Source organism: Tursiops truncatus, chromosome 16, assembly GCF_011762595.2.
Source record: "Tursiops truncatus isolate mTurTru1 chromosome 16, mTurTru1.mat.Y, whole genome shotgun sequence".
Taxonomy (NCBI): domain Eukaryota; kingdom Metazoa; phylum Chordata; class Mammalia; order Artiodactyla; family Delphinidae; genus Tursiops; species Tursiops truncatus.
In genome coordinates, this window is record NC_047049.1 from 63,014,802 (window position 1) to 63,036,214 (window position 21,413).

At 37.4% G+C, this 21,413-nt stretch overlaps 1 protein-coding gene and 1 pseudogene across 5 annotated transcripts in view; both read left to right on the top strand.

The window, feature by feature from the left end:
• Nucleotides 1–239: 239 nt before the first annotated feature.
• Nucleotides 240–21,413, top strand: part of SLC25A16 (solute carrier family 25 member 16) — a 35,378-nt gene continuing 14,204 nt past the window's right edge. For all 5 annotated transcript variants that reach the window (XM_019936180.3, XM_019936179.2, XM_019936181.3 and 2 more), the window contains exons 1-5: nucleotides 240–489; nucleotides 5,449–5,541; nucleotides 10,302–10,435; nucleotides 11,152–11,215; nucleotides 21,059–21,180. In XM_019936180.3, coding sequence (XP_019791739.1) covers nucleotides 369–489; nucleotides 5,449–5,541; nucleotides 10,302–10,435; nucleotides 11,152–11,215; nucleotides 21,059–21,180 — 534 coding nt within the window. In that variant the 5' untranslated portion in view covers nucleotides 240–368. The remainder of the gene's footprint in view (nucleotides 490–5,448; nucleotides 5,542–10,301; nucleotides 10,436–11,151; nucleotides 11,216–21,058; nucleotides 21,181–21,413) is intronic.
• LOC141276684 (large ribosomal subunit protein eL31 pseudogene) lies at nucleotides 14,365–21,052 on the top strand (annotated as a pseudogene).

A 21,413-nucleotide genomic window follows, 5' to 3' on the forward strand; every position in this document is an offset into this window, starting at 1 on the left:
GAACAATGATCAATATGGGTTGATGGGCGGGGGAGTGCTTTCTGAGGTGGTGGGTTTTGGAAGGACCTTCTCGCTGGCCATTCTTCCCTTCATCCGCGTGTAACAGAAGACGCCTGCACAGCGAGGCCAGAAGTAGAGATGTGGTGCGAGGCTGGTGAGAGTGGGAGGTGTCCAGGCCCGGCGACTCCCGCTTCGGGCCTTGACCCAGGCCCCGCCCCTGGCCTACGCCATCAGCCAGCGCCGCGCCGCCCGTGGTGTTCCGTCCCGCCGTGCGGCGGTCGGTGCCCTGTCACTGCCTGCTCTGGCCATGGCTAGGGCGCTTGGGTTATAAATTAGCGACCAAAGCTCCCGACGCGGCCCTGGTCCTGATGGCGGCGGCGGCGGCCCTGGCAGCAGCCGAGCCACCTCCCGCGATGCCGCAGGCGGCAGGAGCCGGAGGGCCAGCCGCCCGCAGAGATTTCTACTGGCTGCGCTCCTTCCTGGCCGGAGGTGGGTTTCCGCCGGGAGGACCTGGCCGCGCACTGAGTGGCCGGGGCGGGATCCGGGGCAGGTCGGGTGTATGCGGCCGCGATAACATTCTTGGACTCTGGCTGCTCCAATGCCCTGGCAGGTGTTTGCCCGGACCCGCTGTAACCTCTAAGAATCCCTTGACTAATGACAGCAGGATCCTGGGGAGGAAGGGTCTCGAGCTGTCGAGGAGCGGCTGGAGCCGTGGAAGGGCTGAACCAGGCACCAGTTCTTCAGGGTTGGATAGTAGGAAAAAGAGGGGAGTCCCTTAAAGGACGTCAGGGTTTCAGTGCAACATGCTGGGCACTCCTTTCTTTTATAAAGACTGCACGACGGACAGTAGAATTGGATTTTGATGTTTGCTTAAAAGAAAATAAACATGGGAGGTCAGCTTTTTAAGGATGACTGGGAAATTGTGCAAAACTGTCTACAAGCAAAGCTGGTTCCGGTGATTCTAGAAAACTGTGCCACAGGTACTTGACAGGTAGCTGGTACAAAGCTACTATTTTTTTTTTTTTTTTTTTGCGGGCCTCTCACTGTTGTGGCCTCTCCTGTTGCAGAGCACAGGCTCCGGACGCGTAGGCTCAGCGGCCATGGCTCACGGGCCCAGCCGCTCCGCGGCATGTGGGATCTTCCCGGACCGGGGCACGAACCCGTGTCCCCTGCATCGGCAGGCGGACTCTCAACCACTGCGCCACCAGGGAAGCCCCAGCCCTACTATTGGTGTGACTGTCGGGCCAGAAGTTTCATATTGTCTCTCAGAAATTTCTTCTGCTTTCCCATAAAGAGGTGTTTCAGTCTCTACCCTCTCTTAGTTGACTGTCTGGGTTGTCATCATTTAATTATTTGTAAAGACTGGGAATTTTTAAAATTCCACATTATGAGGACTTGTAGAAAGATATCTGTATGCTGCAATAGTATTAAGAATTATTTTGTTCTGCTGATAAAAAGGTCATTCATTTATTTATACAAGGAATATTTCAGTGTCTGCTACATGCTCAGTGTATATAAGGGAATAAAACAAAGATCCTAGAGTTTACATTGGTTGGGGACTTGTTGTGAGAAAGGCGATAAGCAAAATGAAAAAATAAGTTATATAGTATATTAGAACATGACGAATGGAATGGGAAGAAGTAAAAAGGAGAATGGGGCAAGGAAATGTAGAGGCTACGTGGGTACAGTATTAAATAGGATAATTCGTGATGTCTCATTGGGAGGATGACACTTGAGCAAACTTGAAAACGTGAGGGAGTTTAGCAAGTTGATGTCTAAGAAGGAGCCTTCCAGGTGGGAAGAAAAGCTAAAGCAAAGTCTTCAAAGTCAGGGAGGAGCTTATCGGTTCAAAGAACAGCAGTGAGACCTACGTGGCTGGAGCCAGGTGGTGCTGATGGGGGAAGGAGGTTAGAAAGTTAAAGGGGACAGGAAATGAAGGGTCTTGTAAACCACTGTAAAGATTCTAACTTTTACTTGGAGTGAAGTAGGGAGCCATTGCAGGTCTTTAGTAGAGAAGTGACATGATATGACATGTTTCCAAAGGATTACTTGGGCTGCTCTGTGGAGAATAACTGCAGGGATGTAAATATGGAAGCAGGGAGACCCGTTTGGTGGTTATTGCAGTAATTCAGATGATAGATGATGGTGGCTTGGATCAGGTTAGTAGCAGGGGAGGTGGTGAAAAATTGTGATAATCTGGATATAGATAGAATAAATGATTTTCTGACAGATTAGAGATGGGTAAAGAAGAGAAGTCAAGGGGGACTTATTTTGGTTTGAGCAGCTGAAAGGATGAAGTTGTCATTGAAATGGGAAGGAAAAAAAAAAAGTTGCTCACAGATTTTTATAACCATTATAGGCGCTCCTGGTCCAAGTGATATGAGAAAATACCATTGGGCAAGTTACTTAACCTCCCTTTGCCTCAGTTTCCCCATCCTTTAAATGAGAAAATAGAGTACCTACCTCAGAATGTAATTGTAATGATTAAATGAGAAAGGACCTGTAAAAGCCTTGGCATAGTGCCTGCAGTTGAATCTCTTAGCCTAGTACCGGGTACAAAGGAAACCATACGTGTTTTTTTTGTTGTTTTTTTTATTAATTAATTAATTTATTTTTGCTGTGTTGGGTCTTCGTTTCTGTGCGAGGGCTTTCTCTAGTGGCAAGCGGGGGCCACTCTTCATCGCAGTGCACGGGCCTCTCACTATCACGGCCTCTCTTGTTGCGGAGCAGAGGCTCCAGACGCGCAGGCTCAGTAGTTGTGGCGCACGGGCTTAGTCGCTCCGCGGCATGTGGGATCCTCCCAGACCAGGGCTCGAACCCGTGTCCCCTGCATTAGCAGGCAGACCACTGCGCCACCAGGGAAGCCCCACCATATGTTTTTAACCTGATTCTTTTTTTTTTTTTTTTTCCCCCGGTACGTGGGCCTCTCACTGCGACGGCCTCTACCGTTGCGGAGCACAGGCTCCGGACGCGCAGGCTCAGCGGCCATGGCTCACGGGTCCAGCCGCTCCACAGCATGTGGGATCTTCCCGGACCGGGGCACGAACCCGTGCCCCCTGCATCGGCAGGCGGACTTTCAACCACTGCGCCACCAGGGAAGACCCATACATGTTTTTTACTGGTGATTAGCAGTGGTCTTTGGCAAATCTTTTTTTTTTAAATAAATAAATTAATTTATTTTTGGCTGTACTGGGTCTTCATTGCCGCACGCAGGCTTTCTCTAGTTGCCGTGAGCGGGGGGCTACTCTTCGTTGTGGTGCGCAGTCTTCTCATTGCCATGGCTTCTCTTGTTGAGGAGCACTGGCTCTAGGCGTACGGGCTTCAGTAGTTGCGGCATGCAGGTTCAGTAGTTGTGGCTTGTGGGCTCCAGAGCGCAGGCTCAGTAGTTGTGGCGCAGGGTCTTAGCTGCTCCGCAGCATGCAGGGTATTCCCGGACCAGGGCTTGAACCCGTGTCTCGTGCATTGGCAGGCGGATTCTTAACCACTGTGCCGCCAGGGAAGTCGTCTTTGGCAAATATCTTAAGTTCAGCTGTTCAAAATGAAGATAAAGGCTACTTGACCTTACTCAGTGGACTTTTGTGATGATTAATTGAGCTATAAAGTGGTGTGATAAGCAAGTAAAGATATTGTTAAAAGAAACTACTTATTCAACAGTTTCTAAATAATTTTTATGTGGTTATTTCATAATGAATGGGAAGATAATTATATAAAAAACTATTCTGAAACCAAATATACCGAATGAAAATTATTTTTAGCTTATTCTCAATTTTGAGTAGCCATAAATGTTATTTCCATTAGTTCAGATAAGAGAAGCTTGATATAGAAACTTATATGTGGATTTAATATTTGAGTACAAATAGGCATTTTATTTTTGGGTATTTCAGAATATGCATTTTAGCATCAGTTACATGCTGAGCTATTAAGTAAATGTGTGTGGATTTTGAGTGATTTTGTCTTATATTTTTAAAAGTTTGTAAAGTAAGACTCTTCATTCATTCAGTAAACAGGTATTGAGTACCTGTTAGGTGCCAGGCCCTGAACTGGTCTCTGGGGATGCAGTAGTAAAGAGACTCAGTATCCCAGTCCTCTTGTACCTTCCTTAACAAATATGCAATGATGAAGAGCTTAACATAACCATAAAAAAGACACCAAGGGGGCTTCCCTGGTGGCGCAGTGGTTGAGAGTCTGCCTGCCGATGCAGAGGACACGGGTTCGTGACCCAGTCCGGGAGGATCCCACATGCTGCGGAGCGGCTGGGCCCGTGAGCCATGGCCGCTGAGCCTGCGCGTCCGGAGCCTGTGCTCCGCAACGGGAGAGGCCGCAACAGTGAGAGGCCCGTGTACCGCAAAAAAAAAAAAAAAAAAAAAAAAAGACACCAAGGACATTTTTGTCCACCTTGTTATAATAGTAACAACTCATTTGGTTGAGTGCTTACTACATGTAAGGTACCTTACAGAAGTGTCTTAGATGGTTCAGGCTACTATAAAAAAATACTGTAATCTGGGTGACTTATAAACAACAAACTTCTTTCTCATAGTTCTGGAAACTGGGAAGTCCAAGGTCATGGTGCCAGCAAATATCTGGGGAGGACCTGCTTCCTCATAGCTGGTGTTTCTGCATGGTGGAAGGGGCCAGGGATCTCTCTGGGGCCTCTTTTTTTTCTTGGCCGTACAGCCTGCGGAATCCTAGTTCCCCGACCAGGGATTGAACCTGTGCCCCCCTGCAGTGGAAGCACAGAGCCTTAACCACTGGACCTCCAGGGAAGTCCCTCTGGGGCCTCTTTTATAAGGGCATTAATTCCATTCATGAGGGTCCTAATCACCTCCTCTAATACCACCTCCACCTCTAAATACCATCACTAGGAATTAGTTTTCAACGTATGAATTTTGGGGGGACACAAACAGTCTGTAGCAAAAAATCTTTATATACTGTCACCTTAGAAGCATGCCAAGCTATTAGGGCTCACCTGGATTCTGATTTATGCTAAAGCCCATGTATGCACTTTACCGTCATCCACATGTCTGCACAGTGGCATGTGGTAGGGACCAAATACATAATTGCTGAGTGGATAAATGAATGACTGAATTTTACGGGTGAAATTTGATTATTTCAATGAGAAGTCATCCAGAAGAAGATGTTATTTCAAACAGAGGCTTATAGGTGGGTAAGTCCCTCCAAGTGTCTGTCTCCATAACCACATTTAGCAAGATTCCAATGTTCATCAGGAATTAGGGGGCAGATTTACACTCTTCAAACTTATTAAGTCTGACATGCTCAATAATTAAATTGTAGAGAATGGGGGCCCATCATCTACATATCCCTGCTACTGGGCACTTCTACCCATGGAGATCAAATTAGAGATTAGAGGGTATGCTAGCCTCTAAATAATGATTTCCATCTGGAAAGAAATGATATGGAATTTCTTCCTGATCTTTTCAAATTTTTTAGGTATTGCTGGATGCTGTGCCAAAACAACAGTTGCTCCTTTGGATCGAGTGAAGGTTTTATTACAAGCTCACAATCACCATTACAAACACTTGGGTGAGTTAATTGATGCTAAAGAGAAAAATGAAAATGTTATCCATCTGCTGTCTTCGTTTCTAGTTGTGAATTATAGTGGAAAGAGGACACAAAAGGGAGTTCAAGTTTGGGGGCAGATTTTACAAGGGATGTATCTCTTAGCTATTTTAATCATTTCATTTGCAATAATGGTTATATATGTTTATCATTTTAGGGTACTAATGTACTCTAAAATCTTTGAATCATTGAAGTAAGTACTACATATTTATTTATTGAGATTAACAAATCACATCCTTAATGGACACACATAATAGCTCAGCTTGATTTAAAAAAAAAATCCAACTAGTGATAGAGATAAGGTTTATTCCTTTAAACACTTAAGCATGTGTTATAGATATCTTAGGGCAAGCAGAATCCAATGCAATTAGTATAAACTTGCATTGTTAAAAAAATATCGAGCCCTTAGTTGTTCCTTGTAAACATAAAAACCAGCTATTATAATTAACATGGACACTCTGATATATCATTGGTGGGAGTAAGGATTTTTTATAGCCTTTTTGGAGGGCATTTTGGTGATATGCATCAAAAGTCTTGAAAAGATACATATTCTTTGGCCTTGCAATTCTAGTTCTAGGAGGTTGTTTCAAGCAAGTAATCAGAAATGTGCTCAAATATGTATATACAAGAATGAAAGCATTATTTATGTTGGTTAAAAAAAAGAAAGAGCCAACCAAAATGTTTAATAGGGAATTGGCTAAGTTAAATAAAAGTATTACTTAAATAGATAAGTCCATATTATAGACTATTTTGCAATCATAAAAAATTGTAAAAGAATATTAATTGACTAGGAAGAATGTTCATAATATATTAGTTAAATGAAAAAATGTTGCAAATGGTTTAATCATATTGCATTTTTATCTAAGTAAATGTGTTTAGACGAAAGGCTAGAAGGAGAAATATGAACATTAAGTGGTTAATTTTCAGTGGTGAGATTATAGGTAATTTTTTTCCTCTAAGCTAATTTATAATACATGTTAAACATATATTAAATTTTCAATTAGAGGGAAGAAGATTTAAAAGAATAAATTTAATGTGAATAGAGACCAAGAAAGAAGTTAGGTCAAGGCAACTAACTCATACTACTCCATTGCTTTACAGTTTCATGCTTCAGTAATGGGAATGATGTGTGCTCTGCATGATCTATGCATCATTTTTAAGAAAGATACTTAACAGAGTGAATAAGAATCAATTATTTTAACAATTGGGTTTTTAAAATGTGATTTTATATTTATCGTGTCTCATTTTCCTGTCAATATTTTTAATACAAAGTCTGTTCTTTAAATTGAAAGAAAAATTTTGCTAATATCTTTGTATCTAGAAATGAATTCTATATCTTCTCAGTGTACTGCTCATGTATAGAAAGAATAAGACCTTTGAACTTATTGAGAGATTATATAAAACTGGAAAGGAAGGAAATGATTTTCTTTTGTAGTCTAAATTGAGGGTGAAAAGGAGATGAATTATATTACCCAATATCTCGTGGTGTTTGACAGTGACCCAGCATATGAATGTCTGAGCAGTATTGTTTTATTCTTTTAAACTTCTCCCCATGCTGATGTATGTTGTTTTGTTTCCTGATTTGTAATCGTTAGTTTACATATTCACATTAGATTTCACGCTCTACAGGGCTGCATGCCACGGGTTACAGTGTACCCTACAAGGCATGCAGAATTTGAAACAGAATTCCTGTAGTGCAGCAATGAACTATTGGTGTAGTGGATGGAGTTTCATGTATCTTTAAAATATACAAGCCAAAAGAAAAGTATTAATGGCTTATTAATTTATTTAAAAAATATTGTTGGGCATTTTATTCTAGGTGCCTCCCTTTTTACATGCATAAGATAGTTTTTCAGTTTTGCTTAAATTTAAAAACATGATTTTTCACAGTCAAACTAAAGATGATAAAGGTATGCTATTGAATAAAATTTGTACTTTAGCTTCTTTTAAAAAGTGTATGGCGTTATTTCCAAGGCATCAAAAACTACTTTTTATTTTGAATCAAAATTATTGTGGCCAAATGAAAAGGAAGGGGTATAATTAGAATTTCTTCTTCCGCAATTTGCACCGAATGTAAAGAATTTTTTCCTGTGGTATATTAAAAATCTTTGACCTCCATTTAACTTTTTACAGTCAATGTGATATAAAAATAGGTAGCTGAATCATAATAGGATTCTTTAAAAATCCTTTAAATTTTGTTATTTTTACATTTTATTTATTTTTTGAATGTATAATATTTTCACAAGTTCATAATTCAAAAAGTGCAAAAGCAAACGTCTTTCTCCTTGTCCCCTCGTTAGAATCAAGCATTTACAGTTTTCTTCCCTTTTCCTTCAGAGCTTATGTATATATACACAAGCATATGCTTATATTTTACCAACTGTTAATTCCTTGTAATCCTATCTTGACAAAATAAAGATACAGAAAAGGATCTAAATAACACACAAGCTTGATATAACATAGACAAGAGGACTTTGCACCCTGCAGAGAATACATATTCTTTCCAAATATGCTTGTAACACATGCAAAACTTGGTTCAGTGTTATGCCATAAAGAAAATCTCAATTTCCCAAAGTAAAAATAGTAGACTATAGGTTGAAGGAGAAAAATAACGTGATTATCTCAATGGATATTTAAATGCCATTTGAAAACATTCAACATTCAGTCTTACTCTGTCTTTCTGTGTTATTGTTTTAGGTGAGATTTTTGTGAAAAGCATTTGGTTAGGCATTGCCTTTTAACAGAATTTGAGAGTTTGGCTTTTAATAGAAGGAGTTATATCTTTTTTTAAAAAATATTTTTAAGTTTTATTTATTTACTTTTCGCTGTGTCAGGTCTTAGTTGTGACAGCGGGATCTTCGTTGTGGGTTCTTTTGTTGTAGCACACGGGCATAGTTGCCCCACAGCATATGGGATCTTAGTTCCCCAACCAGGTATCAAACCCGTGTCCCCTCACTGGAAGGCAGATTCTTTACCACTGGACCACCAAGGAAGTCCCGGATTTATATCTTTTAGATTTTCTTTTCAATCATAGATTTATGTTTTCTGTTCATTGTGCTTTTCTTGTATCCTCCCCAGCCACCCTCCCCTGCTCCTTGTTTCCTGGATTTCCTTTTTTTAAAAAAAAAATTTTATTTATTTATTGGCCCCACGGCATGTGGGATCCTAGTTCCCGCCCCCCCCGCCCAGGGATTGAACCTGTGCTCCCCTGCACTGGAAGCGCAGGCTTAACCACTGGACCACCACGGAAGTCCCTGGATTTCCTTTTTTTGAAATAACTTTATTTCACTTCTACTAATGATTTCTCTTTAAATATTTGTAACAATCAAAGAGTTTTAGAGAATAATATAATAAACATATGGGGAGCTGCACAGAACTTCAGAAATAAACATCATCAGTACAGTTGAAACCTCCTCTGTACTCTCTCTCATCGTTAGCCTTCCTGTTCCTGCTAGGTGGCCACTGTTCTAAGTTTGATTACCCTTAAATTATTACAAACACATTTAAATAAAATTAAACTGAGCTTATCATTACTCTTCTCTTCCAGCAAGAGGATGTCTTTGATAGAATTTTTTTTAGGGAGGGGTGAATATATTTAGTTGTATTATTCATGTATTTTGGAAGAACTTTATATTATACATATAGCTGTACGTGTGTGTGTGGAGATATATATATATATATATATATATATATATATATATAGTAGAATTCTATTTTTTTTTCCCCCTGGCCGCGCTACGTGGCTTGCGACATCTCAGTTCCCCGACCAGGGATTGACCCCGGACCACAGCAGTGAAAGCCTGGAATCCTAACTACTAGGCCAGCAGGGAACAACCCAAATAAAATTCTTTTTAATACATTATTAGTCCACTTAGATATCTGCTTATTAAAAATGCTTTTAGAGTATATCTTTTCTTGGATGTTAGTAAGTACCTACAGTTTTGATTTCTGCGAAGGTATCAAAAGGTTACTTGAATTCTAAAATTCGAAATGAGCCCAGTGATTTACCTTCATATTTGATCTGATTTTTGTTTGAAAAATTTGGAAAGGAACCTGAATTTAAATAGTTTAATATTGGAATTTAAATAGTTTAATAATGGAATGTAGAAGTCTGTACTGCAAATAGGATTAGTGATTGACATTATTAGAATAATAAACATATCAGTATATCGGATCAGAACTCAGGCCTTTGTTTATCTCTATTCCTAATTAAAGTGTACTACTAATGAAAATTTGCCCCCCAATTTAAATAGTTTTTTAATTGGTAGGTTTTTTATTTGTTTCTTCTATTTAGCAGTTTCTTTCGTAAACAAACCACACAGGTGTCTGGGTCAGTCCGGGAAACCTTCCTTCGTCCTTCCAAATAGTCATCCACAGTGTATTATCTGGATGTTGAATATATTTCTATTAATATTCTTTTAGGTTGCTAGCGATTAATTAATTTACAATAATTATAAATATAATTTACTATAATTTGTAACTGTTCTTGCTATAGTATGTTTTATATTTTTACATGAGGAATATTTACATAATTTGGACATATGATGTATTTTACGTAGCTTTAACTGTTATACAGAAATTACTATTCATGTAATTCCTCAAGCAAAATTATATCATGAATGATGGCATAGTAATCTTTATCTGTGATTGTCATGAAAATTTGAATTTAGGTAGTTTTCTCTGTTTTAATAGTATTTTTCTTCTAAAAATCTTTCTAAAAATAGGAGTATTTTCTACATTGCGTGCTGTTCCCCAAAAGGAGGGATACCTTGGATTGTATAAAGGGAATGGTGCAATGATGATTCGAATTTTTCCTTATGGTGCAATCCAGTTTATGGCATTTGAGCATTATAAAACGGTACTTGAAACTTTATCTTGTTTTCCTCTTTTGTGTCTTTGAATATCATACTTAATTGACAAGGCATTTGCTTTGACCTTTAAAGTTACTTTGGATGAATGGATAAAGTAATGCCTTCTTGAAAGACTAAGGCTTGTGATAGTTTAAGTTTTTAAATATAACTTGGTTTTGGAGTTATCTGTTCCAGGATTGTTAGTCATTTTTTAGTAAATTGTTTATGTTTATACTTATGAAGAAGAGCCAAAGTATCCTTCAAGTAGCTAATAATAAATCCATAAAATATTAATAGCTTTTTGATATGCTTTTTGTTTCTCAGTTGTAGGAGAGGAACACTGGATTTTCTTATTAAATAAACTAGTGAGACCATATTGTGAAAGTCTGTTTTTGAGTAATGCTGTAAGTTAACAGCTTTTCCCATCATACTAAGTTTCTCTTTTCTGGCTGACTGAAAGTTTATTCTCTCAAACATCTTAACACAGAAAGGAGTTTAATGAATTAAATTTCATAGGGTATTCTAAGAATAATTTTTAAAAAATTATCATAGGGTATCTTAAAATGAAAAGTAAGCAGTATCAAGACTTCACTGTCTATAGTAGCATTTTATTCCTACTACTCCCATTCACACTTTGAGTATTTGTGGTCATCAATGTGTAATATAGTACATTTGGCAAGATTGCTTCTGTAAAAGTGCATAATTTGATGTTTTTGGTTTCTAGTTAATAACTACAAAACTGGGAGTTTCTGGTCATGTACACAGATTAATGGCTGGGTCCATGGCAGGTAAGAGGAGTGGGTAATTTTTTGTTTTTAAGTGAAGTAGAGTTGATTCACAATGTTGTGCCATCTCTGTTGTACAGCAAAGTGCCTCAGTTATACACATAGAGACATTCTTTTTTTTAATATTCTTTTCCATTATGGTTTATCACAGGATATTGAATATAGTTCCCTGTGCTATACAGGAGTGGGTATATTTTATTTCTGCAAATTAATTTTCTATTAAAATACTTAATTTGCTTTAGGTAATATGTGTGACGTTGATTAAGTAGCACACATTTGTTATCTTCCTGTGCTCAATTATGCAAGAAATCATTAATATCCCAACTCAGAGTGTTTTACAGTAGGAGATATAAGGAGTAGTCTAAACTTACAGCTATGTGAAAATCATACATTCCCTTTGACAGTTCTCCTTCTGGAAATGTTTATTTTTTTCTTTCAAAAAATTAAAAAAATTATAATGACTACAGTAATACATATTCCTATACAATGAAAATAGTTCTGCTCCCTAGAAGCAATCACTATTAGCAGTTTCTTATGTGTGCTTTTTTCCAATACTATTCTATAGGATTAGAACTTTTATAGTTATCTTAGGACTCTCTTCTGTATCAGTACATAGATCTTTCTTAATTTTGTGAAGAACTGTGTTATATTCTACGGTAAAAATGGCCCATTATTTATTTACTCAGTGCCCTATTGATTGACGTTTGGGATAGTTAAAATTTTTGTTTTGCAAATAACACATTGTACTTGTGTGAATATATCTGTAGAATAATTTTCAGAAGGGAAATTACTTTATCAGAGGATATGTGTATTTAATTTTTTTTTTTTTGCGGTACGCAGGCCTCTCACTGTTGTGGCCTCTCCCGTTGCGGAGCACAGGCTCCGGACGCGCAAGCTCAGCGGCCATGGCTCACAGGCCCAGCCGCTCCGCGGCATGTGGGATCTTCCCGGACCAGGGCACGAACCCGTGTCCCCTGCATCAGCAGGCAGACTCTCAACCACTGCGCCACCAGGGAAGCCCTGTATTTAATTTTTGATAGACCTTTGCAAACAACTGATCTCCTTAATGCTTTCAGCAGCCCTTTCCCCTACATACCATATCAACACTGGGCCTTATTAAATTTTTAGTATTTGGCAATTAATTATGAGTAAGCTTGGTCAGCTTTTCAAATGTTTATTGACCATTTGTATTTCTTACTTTCAGCCTTGAATTGTTTCTATTCTTTGAATATTCATTTTTATGAGTTTGGGAATTAAGACATTTTTTTTCTGTCAAATATTGCTATTATTTTATTTCCCAGTTCTAGATTTGTCTTTTAACCTTATTTGTGATTTTTTTGGAAAAATCATCCAAAAGTTCCCCCCCATATAGAAATATTACATAGCCAAATGGGTTAGTCTTTTCCTCTGTGGCTTCAAAATTTTTTGAATTGTGTTGAGAAATGCCTTCCCCATTCTAAGATAAAAACATTTATTCATGTTTTCCACTAAAACTTTTTTTATATTGATTTTTTTTTAAATGTTAGATTTTCATTGTTTTTTTGTTTCTCACACCAAAAGGTAATTTAAGTATGTAGCAATAGAAGAGTGGTAAAAAAAAAAAATCCATGTCAGAATTCTATACTTCCAGTACTAGATTTTTTTTGTACATTTGTAGAATTGTATTTATTGACAGAGAAGGATGTTTACATCATATGTAGAAAGGAAGTTACAAAAGAGAATGTTTAATATGCTATATCATATTTTGGTTTTTAAAAAGTAAATACATATGTAAATATTCATTAAAGAAACATCTGCAAGGTTATAAACCAACACGTTAACAGTTTTTATTTCTGCTAATGGAAATAAGACCATTGGAAGGTGGTATATCAAAATCTTAACTATGTGGTTATCACAAGGTTTGTAGGATTTCAGTTGATTTTTTTGGACCTAGATTTATAATGTCCAACCTGACCTACCTTATCCAGGGTTTTGCCTTACGCAGTGTTTATTTAACTCTTTTTGACTTCTGGCAGACTGACCCAAGATCAATAAGTATTAAAAGTAACCAGGAATATTATCTAAAATATTTAGCAAACCAACCGTAGAGGTACTAACAAATAGGACAGGCTCTGAAAGCCTCCAACTAACTTTTTCATGGCTGGATCAGGACACAGTATGTGGTGGTGGTGGGAGCTCTGGTTGGGGAAGAGACTACCAGAGTCATGATGTGGGAGATCTTGGAAGCTGGAGCAACAGCTATTTGTCAACTGCTATAGAAATATTTTAGTATTTTACCCTGGCATGGCAGTGCTGGTGAGTAACATTAGCTAGCATGTATTGTTCACTTGCTTTGTACCCTTCACAGACCTGAGCACTTGCCATGTAATCTTTGAGTACTTGACATGTAGTTCACAGAAAGATACTGTGAGGAAAGTGCTATGATTATCTCTCATTTTGCAGAAGGAAAATTTTAGTAAAGTTTCCAAATCTTAAAATTTATGATTTCTTACATCACTTAAAAATTTTTTTGTCTCTTAAATTTGATTTTATAAGTGACAGGTCAAATTCTTTCTTTTAGGGTTGTAGGAAAGATGAAGTAGGATTATGAATATGAGTAAAATCCTAAAGACTTTGTATTATTTCCTTTTCGTGGCACTTGATTATTTCTTGACTAGCGTGTTCATATTTCTGAAATGAAAGACGTGTTAACATCAAGGTTTCAATATACACTAGAAAATAATAATAAACCAAAGGAACTTCAAGTATAAATTTTAATTTTTAAAGAAAAGAGGTTAAAAAAATTCTAGCTATTATAGATAAGACTAGTGCTTCCATTAACCAATATTTCTCTTTTTATTACCATGTTTAAGTAATTATAATTTACATTTTGCTTTTATGATTTTAAACAGTTGAAATAAATGTTCTGGTTAATTTTATTTATATCTGGTATCTTTGCTTCTGTACTTTTGGTGGTCTTTGAACATAAGTTTGGAAATTTTATATTTGCCAAAATTAAAAATGGTATGTTTTTCATGATCATTTCAACAGAGCTTATTTTAAAGCTTTTTTGAACTTCAACATTTTCCCTCATCCTACAACTACAATCCAGTACATATTGAATCTCAGTCATTCAAAAAGGAAAAACTAGAGACTGAGAATCAAGGTTTGTATATTTAAGGAAGGCCTTCTCCTTTCTTTCTGTATGTTTCACTTGTTTGAAATAAATCTTGATCTGCCAGTTCCTATGAAACTAAGAGTGACAGGATAGAGAAGAGGAAAAAGAAGGAAGTTGTCAGAAACCAGAAGCAACGAGCTGAGTTCTGCTTGTGGCCAGTTCTGGTCTGCTCTAGTTTAGTGCTTGGCGTAAGGCTGGGAGGTCAGATGGACAGAACACTTACTGCCTGGGATCGTGGCTGGCCTCCATTACATACATGTCCTTTGACTATGGGCAGGTCATCTGAGCCTGCCATAATTCATTTATCCATTTGTTAAAGTAGAACTTATGATTGTTCAACTCCCTTTCTTTCTTAGTTGTTCTAAGGGTCAGAGTAAAGAATTCTGTGAAAACATTCTGAAAGATCTGAGGTCCTCCATAAGTATGGGGGAATGTTATTAAACTTTCCATGCCAGCGGCTTGTTACATTTCTTGAGCCAGCCGCTTGAATTCCTTATTCCTCAGAAAATGAACGGCCCAGTCAAAAAATGGGCAGAAGACCTAAATAGACATTTCTCCAAAGAAGACATCCAGATGGCCAACAGGCAAATGAAAAGATGCTGAACATCGCTAATTATTAGAGAAGCGCAAATCAAAACCACAACGAGGTATCACCTCACACCAGTCAGAATGGCTATTATCAAAAAGTCTATAAATAATAAATTCTGGAGAGAGTGTGGAGAAAAAGGAACTTAATGGTGTGGTATTTTTAAAAAGCATTGACATAAAAAAAAAAAAAAGCATTGACATAGTCATCATGAAGTGAATCAGAACTTAGTTGGAGGGACTTTCCTGGTGGTCCAGTGGCTAAGACTCTGCACTCCCAATGCAGGGGACCCAGGTTTGATTCCTGGTCAGAGAACTAGATCCCACATGCTGCAACTAAAGAACCCTCATGCCGCAACTAAAAGATCCCGTGTGCTGCAACTAAGACACAGCGCAGCCAAATAAATAAATAAATGTTTAAAAAAAAGAACTTAGTTGGATATGCTCAAACTTACTTTACAGTGCATTATTGTTTCTCGTTTGAACAATATAAGATGTCATAATCTTTTCTGTATTTAGGGCTTTTAGACTTTTACAGCTTTTGAAAGTCTAAATCCAGCCTGTAGAGGGCTTCATAATTTTATACTTAGAGTGAAGCGTAAAATATGACTATCAGAAGAATAGTTCTCACATCCCACTTATTCCAAGGATAAATAAACATTTAAAATCTTTTTTTTAAAAGAAAACATTTAAAATCTTAAAGAGTTTTCAAGATTTATTGGAGTACAAAATTATTAAAAATCTTCTTGCTAAATTCTAAATTTTAAAATTACATTTAAATCACTGAGTTGTTTTTAGAAATAGTGAACAACAGCAACAACAAAAAACTTTGTAAGCTGTTTTTTTTTGTTTTTTTTTTTTTTGCGGTACGCGGGCCTCTCCCTGTCGTGGCCTCTCCCGTTGCGGAGCACAGGCTCCGGATGTGCAGGCCCAGCGGCCATGGCTCACGGGCCCAGCCGCTCCGTGGCATGTGGGATCCTCCCAGACCGGGGCACGAACCCGCGTCTCCTGCATCGGCAGGCGGACTCTCAACCACTGCACCACCAGGGAAGCCCAAACTTTGAAAGTTTTAAACATCCTGGTTAAAAGGTTTTGTTTTTCTTTAGGAAGATTTGATTGCTCAAATTCAAAAGAAATATACCATATAAAAACATAGTGAAGTAAACTGGCCGAAAAATTGTAAAACTAGATCATCAGTTTAGCATTATAGTAATCATTGGCATTATTTTTACCATTCTCTGATGTACAATTAGGTTATGCCAGTTCCTCAGCCTGACTCATGGTCTTACAGCTTTTAAACTAATGCCTCCTTTACCTTTAGAAATTTCTGGATGCCCAGAAATTTCCATTTTCCATTTCCATTTTCTACCAATTTACCGTTTTGATCACTTTGTTAATTCAGTTATTTCATGTTAAGCCACTTGAAACCAGTAAGAAGACAATGAGAAGGCTTGGAGCATGTGAGAAGGAAAGAAGAAATAAATGGAGTGGGGAGAACAAATAGGAGAGGCAAGACGAAAGTGATCCAGATAGGGAGGAGAAAAAAAATATGGGAGTTGTAAAAATGTACAGAAGCATAAAAAAAAAAAATGAATAGTGATGATCTGGGCAAATCCTAGCAAAATCTGATGTTCAAATTGTGTCAGGATGATCAAGCCTTAAAATGGTCAGCCTTTTGATTCTTTTCTATATTTGTTAAACTCCTTAATATGAACCATTTTCAATAAACATGGAACTAGTTTATAGATAATCTCTCCTCATTTTATTTTGTAAAATTTTCCCTTGCAAAATATTTAGCACAAGCTGCAAAAAATTAAACCAAGCTGCGAAATATGTAGTTTTATAAATATCTGGATAATAAGGTATTTGCTGTGACTTAAATGTGATGTTATTGCCAAACCTTGTCTTAGGAACATCACATTTGTACTGTATTAGTTTAGATTCAGCTTCAAAGAGGCCATTTAGAAGAGTCACTGCCTTGGCTGCCAGACATGGCTGGTTTGAATACCAATAGATAAAAAACAAGTTAAATAAAAAACAAGTTTGAAAATGAATAGCTTGAAAACAAATGGCTCAGATGTACAGCTCAAAATCAAATTGGCTGAAATGAGGGACTGACATTTCTAATCACTGAACTGATGGAATTTCTGAACTAAAAATTTAAGTTTAGAAAGTACTAACTAAATGTTTGAGAAAAGAAAATTACAGGGAAGGCAATATATGTTGTGATATGAGTCAGAAAATTTAGTCTCAAATTCTACTCTGTGATACAGAAACTGTGAATTTGGTCAACTCACTTAACTACTTTGAGCCTCAATTTTCTACCTTGTAGGATTGTTGGTGGTACTTGGTATTTGAGGATTAGAGGTGGTATTTGTAAAGTGCCTGGTATGGTGTGCTTGGCACATAGTAGACAGTCTTTATTGTTATGTGCAAACTAAAAAAAGGAAGGTTTAAAATATCATTTACAGCTAAATCGCAGATAAGTGAATCATAAATCAGCCTTTCTTCTATGAGTCTAACCTGTTCGGAGTACCATTAGGCTAATCTTGATACAAAGTATTCCTTGCTTTTAAAATTAAACATATTCAAACTGACTTTCGGCTCATTGTCTAAAGTAATTGAGGTCATTCTCAAGAGAGAACTAAGCGGGGGAAAAGAGAATGAAGGGTTGCATTTGTTTGCATTAAAGTATTAACAGTATATTAGCTGTGTAGATTTTTAGCTCAGAGATAATGTTATAATCACCCAGGTAGAGATGCCATGAGAGATACCTAGATAATAACATAAAGAACATTGTTTTCTAATCCATGTATAAGGAGTGGCGAACTGATTTAGATTTTTGGGAGAGTGGCAGAAGCTCTGAAAATTAGTATAGATTTAAGTTTGGGCTAAAAAAAATGGATGCAAGTTACAGCAGCATTTGCTAAGTAAGTGGGGTAAGGTATCTCAGGTCTATTTAAATAATATTAAACAAATATTAAAAATTTAACACTGGGACTTCCTTGGCAGTCCAGTGGTTAGGACTCAGTGCTTCCACTGCAGGGGGCACAGGTTCGATCCCTGGAGAGGGAACTAAGATCCCGCAAGCCATGTGGTACAGCCAAAATAATAATAATAATAATGATAGTAATAATAATAAAATGCCAAAAAAATTAAAACTAAAAAGTTAAATTAGGTTAAGAATACAGAAATCACTTAAATTGCCACTTTTATGCCTAGTATGCTATTGTAGGCCGAAGTTGTGGCAAAAAAATTATATTTTCATTTAGTAAGACTAATAAAAAGATGAAATTATCATGTTAAAAGCCTACAGAGAAAAAGAAAGTCTTGACAATACCTCAAGCTCTTCCTTTCCAACCTGGGCCTGGCAGGATGGTTCCTGCAAAGAAGGGTGGTGAGACGAAGCGTCGATCTGCTCACCAACCAGGTCGTGACCAGGGAGTACACCACTAACATTCACAAGCACATCCCTGGAGTGGACTTCAAGTGTGTGCCCCTCAGGTACTCAAAGAGATCCAGAAATTGGCCAGCAAGGAGATGGGAACTCCCGATGTGCTCATTGACACTATGCTTAACAAAGCTGTCTGGGCCAAAGATAGGAGGAATATCCCCTACCATATCTGTGTGCAGTTGTCCAGAAAACATAATGATGATGAAGATTCACCAAACAAGCTCTATATGTTGGTTACCTATGTACCAAGGAGGTAACCACTTTCAAAAATCTGTCACCACTCTCAGAAATCTACACAGGTGATGTGGAAGGGAACTGACCACTGATTGTCAAAGAAAGTTATAAAACTGCCTGCGCCCCCCCCAAAAAAGAAAAAGAATGTCATATGAGAAACAAACCAAAATAACAGTGTTTTTTTGCCCATCCAATGTTGGAAAAATTATCTAATAATTGAATATTCTGCTTGTCTAATAATTATCTAATACTTCTGATAAGTTAGAGAAATAGGACTTATATTCTAACGGATGACATTATAAATCAGCACAATCATTCTGGAAGGCAGTTTCTGTTAAAAGCCTTATGCATTGTCCTGATAATTTTATTTTAGGAATTTAATCCATAATGAAATATTTAGTTATAAGGACATTCATCAAAGCACTGTTTACTATTACAGTATCATGTAGCAAATAATGGAGACAACCTAAATGTCTAAGAGGATTGTTTAAATAAATTATAGTACATCCAGGTAATGTTTTTCTCATGTGGAAAGATGTTCACAATATAATGTGAAGTAGGAAAAATTTACTACAAAATAGAATTACACCATTATCTTGTACTTTTTTAAAATAAATTTATTTTATTTATTTTATTTTTGGCTGCGTTGTGTCTTCGTTGCTGCACGCGGGCTTTTCTCTGGTTGCGGTGAGCGGGTGCTACTCTTCATTGTGGTGTGCAGGCTTCTCTTTATGGTGGCTTCTGTTGTTGGCAGAGCATGGACTCTAGGCATGTGGACTTCAGTAGTTGTGGCACACAGGCTCAGCAGTTGCGGTTCACGGGCTCAAGAGCGCAGGCTCAGTAGTTGTCGCGCACGGGCTTAGTTGCTCTGCAGCATGTGGGATCTTACCGGACCAGGGCTCAAACCCGTGTCCCCTGCGTTGGCAGGTGGATTCTTAACCACAGCGCCACCAGCGAAACCCATTGTCATGTTTTAAATGTGTGTATGTGTTTAGATGTGTGTAAATGCCCCTGTATAAAAGGTTTGTAATATTATATATTTAGGTGGTTATTTCTGGAGGATGAATATGTATATTTAAAAATTATTTTCTAATTTTTTTACCTTGAGCATATATTTCTTTGGTACTTTACAAAAATAGAAGATTATTTTTAATTTTAAAAATAACTGATACATAACTATACCTCAGTAAAAAAGATGCAAATAAAAGTTCAGCTGGGGGACTTCCCTGTGGCGCAATGGTTGAGAATCCGCCTGCCGACGCAGGGTATACGGGTTCGTGCCCCGGTCTGGGAAGATCCCATATGCTGCGGAGCGGCTAGGCCCATGAGCCATGGCCGCTGAGCCTGCGCGTCCGGAGCCTGTGCTCCGCAACGGGAGAGACTACGACAGTGAGAGGCCCGCGTACTGCAAAAAAAAAAAAAAAAAAAGAAGCCAGCGCAATGAGAAGCCCGTGCACCGCCACGAAGAGTAGCCCCCGCTCACCGCAACTGGAGAAAGCCCCGTGCAGCAAGGAATACCCAACGCAGCCATAAATAAATAAATAAGTAAACAAATAAGCAAATAAATAAATACATATTTAAAAAAATTCATCTGGATATTTTATGGAATTTGAAATCATATATTGATGAAAATCTAGAACTTAATACTAAATTTGTTTATCAGGAGATTTTATTCCTAAAATAAATTGTTCCTATGACCTTGGACATTTATATTTTTATTATGTTTAGTCAGTAACAAATTTATGTAAATTTTATTTATTTATTTATCGAATTCCTGTATGTTTTGTTTTTTTATTTTGGTCTAGCTGCTCTGCTGGCAGGATCTTTGTTCCCTGACCAGGGATTGAACCCAGGCCCTTGACAGTGAGAGCATGGAGTCCTAACCACTGGACCACCAGGGAATTACCCTTACCTAAATTTTAAAAAGAAAATAGTGACCATGCTTTGAATTTTTTAAAAAAATGCCTTTATTTTATTTTTAAAAGAATTCCTTAGGTAGGTTAAGCATCTCTCCATTTTAGGATTAGAGAAAATAAGGAAAAAGTCAAATATCCTGCCTAGTGCTTTGGAGATAGTCAGTTTTTCTTTTCTGATGTCTCACCTGTGAATAGACAAGTAATAGAATTTAAAAAATACTAACATGATCCACTAATACTGTACTATTTTGGTGCTAACATTATAACTTCACAATGGGAAGAACTTGAAAAGATTTTACAAACTGACCCTTTTACTTACAAGTTTTTCAGCTGATAATATTATGATATAATTCTGTCAGTAATATTACTTTGATTTCATTGGGTTTTCGTCATTACTATATAATTTGAGAGCATTACTAATGATAGTAATGGTATATATATATATATATATACACATAATATATGATTCTTATACATTTAAGTTTCTGCTTTCTTTTCAGGTATGACAGCAGTTATCTGTACTTACCCTCTTGATATGGTTAGAGTACGCCTAGCATTCCAGGTGAAAGGGGAACATACTTATACGGGAATTATTCATGCATTCAAAACAATTTATGCAAAGGTATTTCATTTTTACTTATCTTGTCTATAACATGTCCTTTTATATTTAGGCAAATGTTTTGAATGTCATTGTTTTGAATAGTTATTGTTTTACTTATAATTACTGATACTAATCATAATTGTGAAAACACATGTGTTTCAGTGTGGGTCCAGAATAATTTTTCCTATATAATGTATGCTTTTGTTCTTTTGCATTTATCATAATAAGCCCAGTGTAATTTCACTTCTAATTTT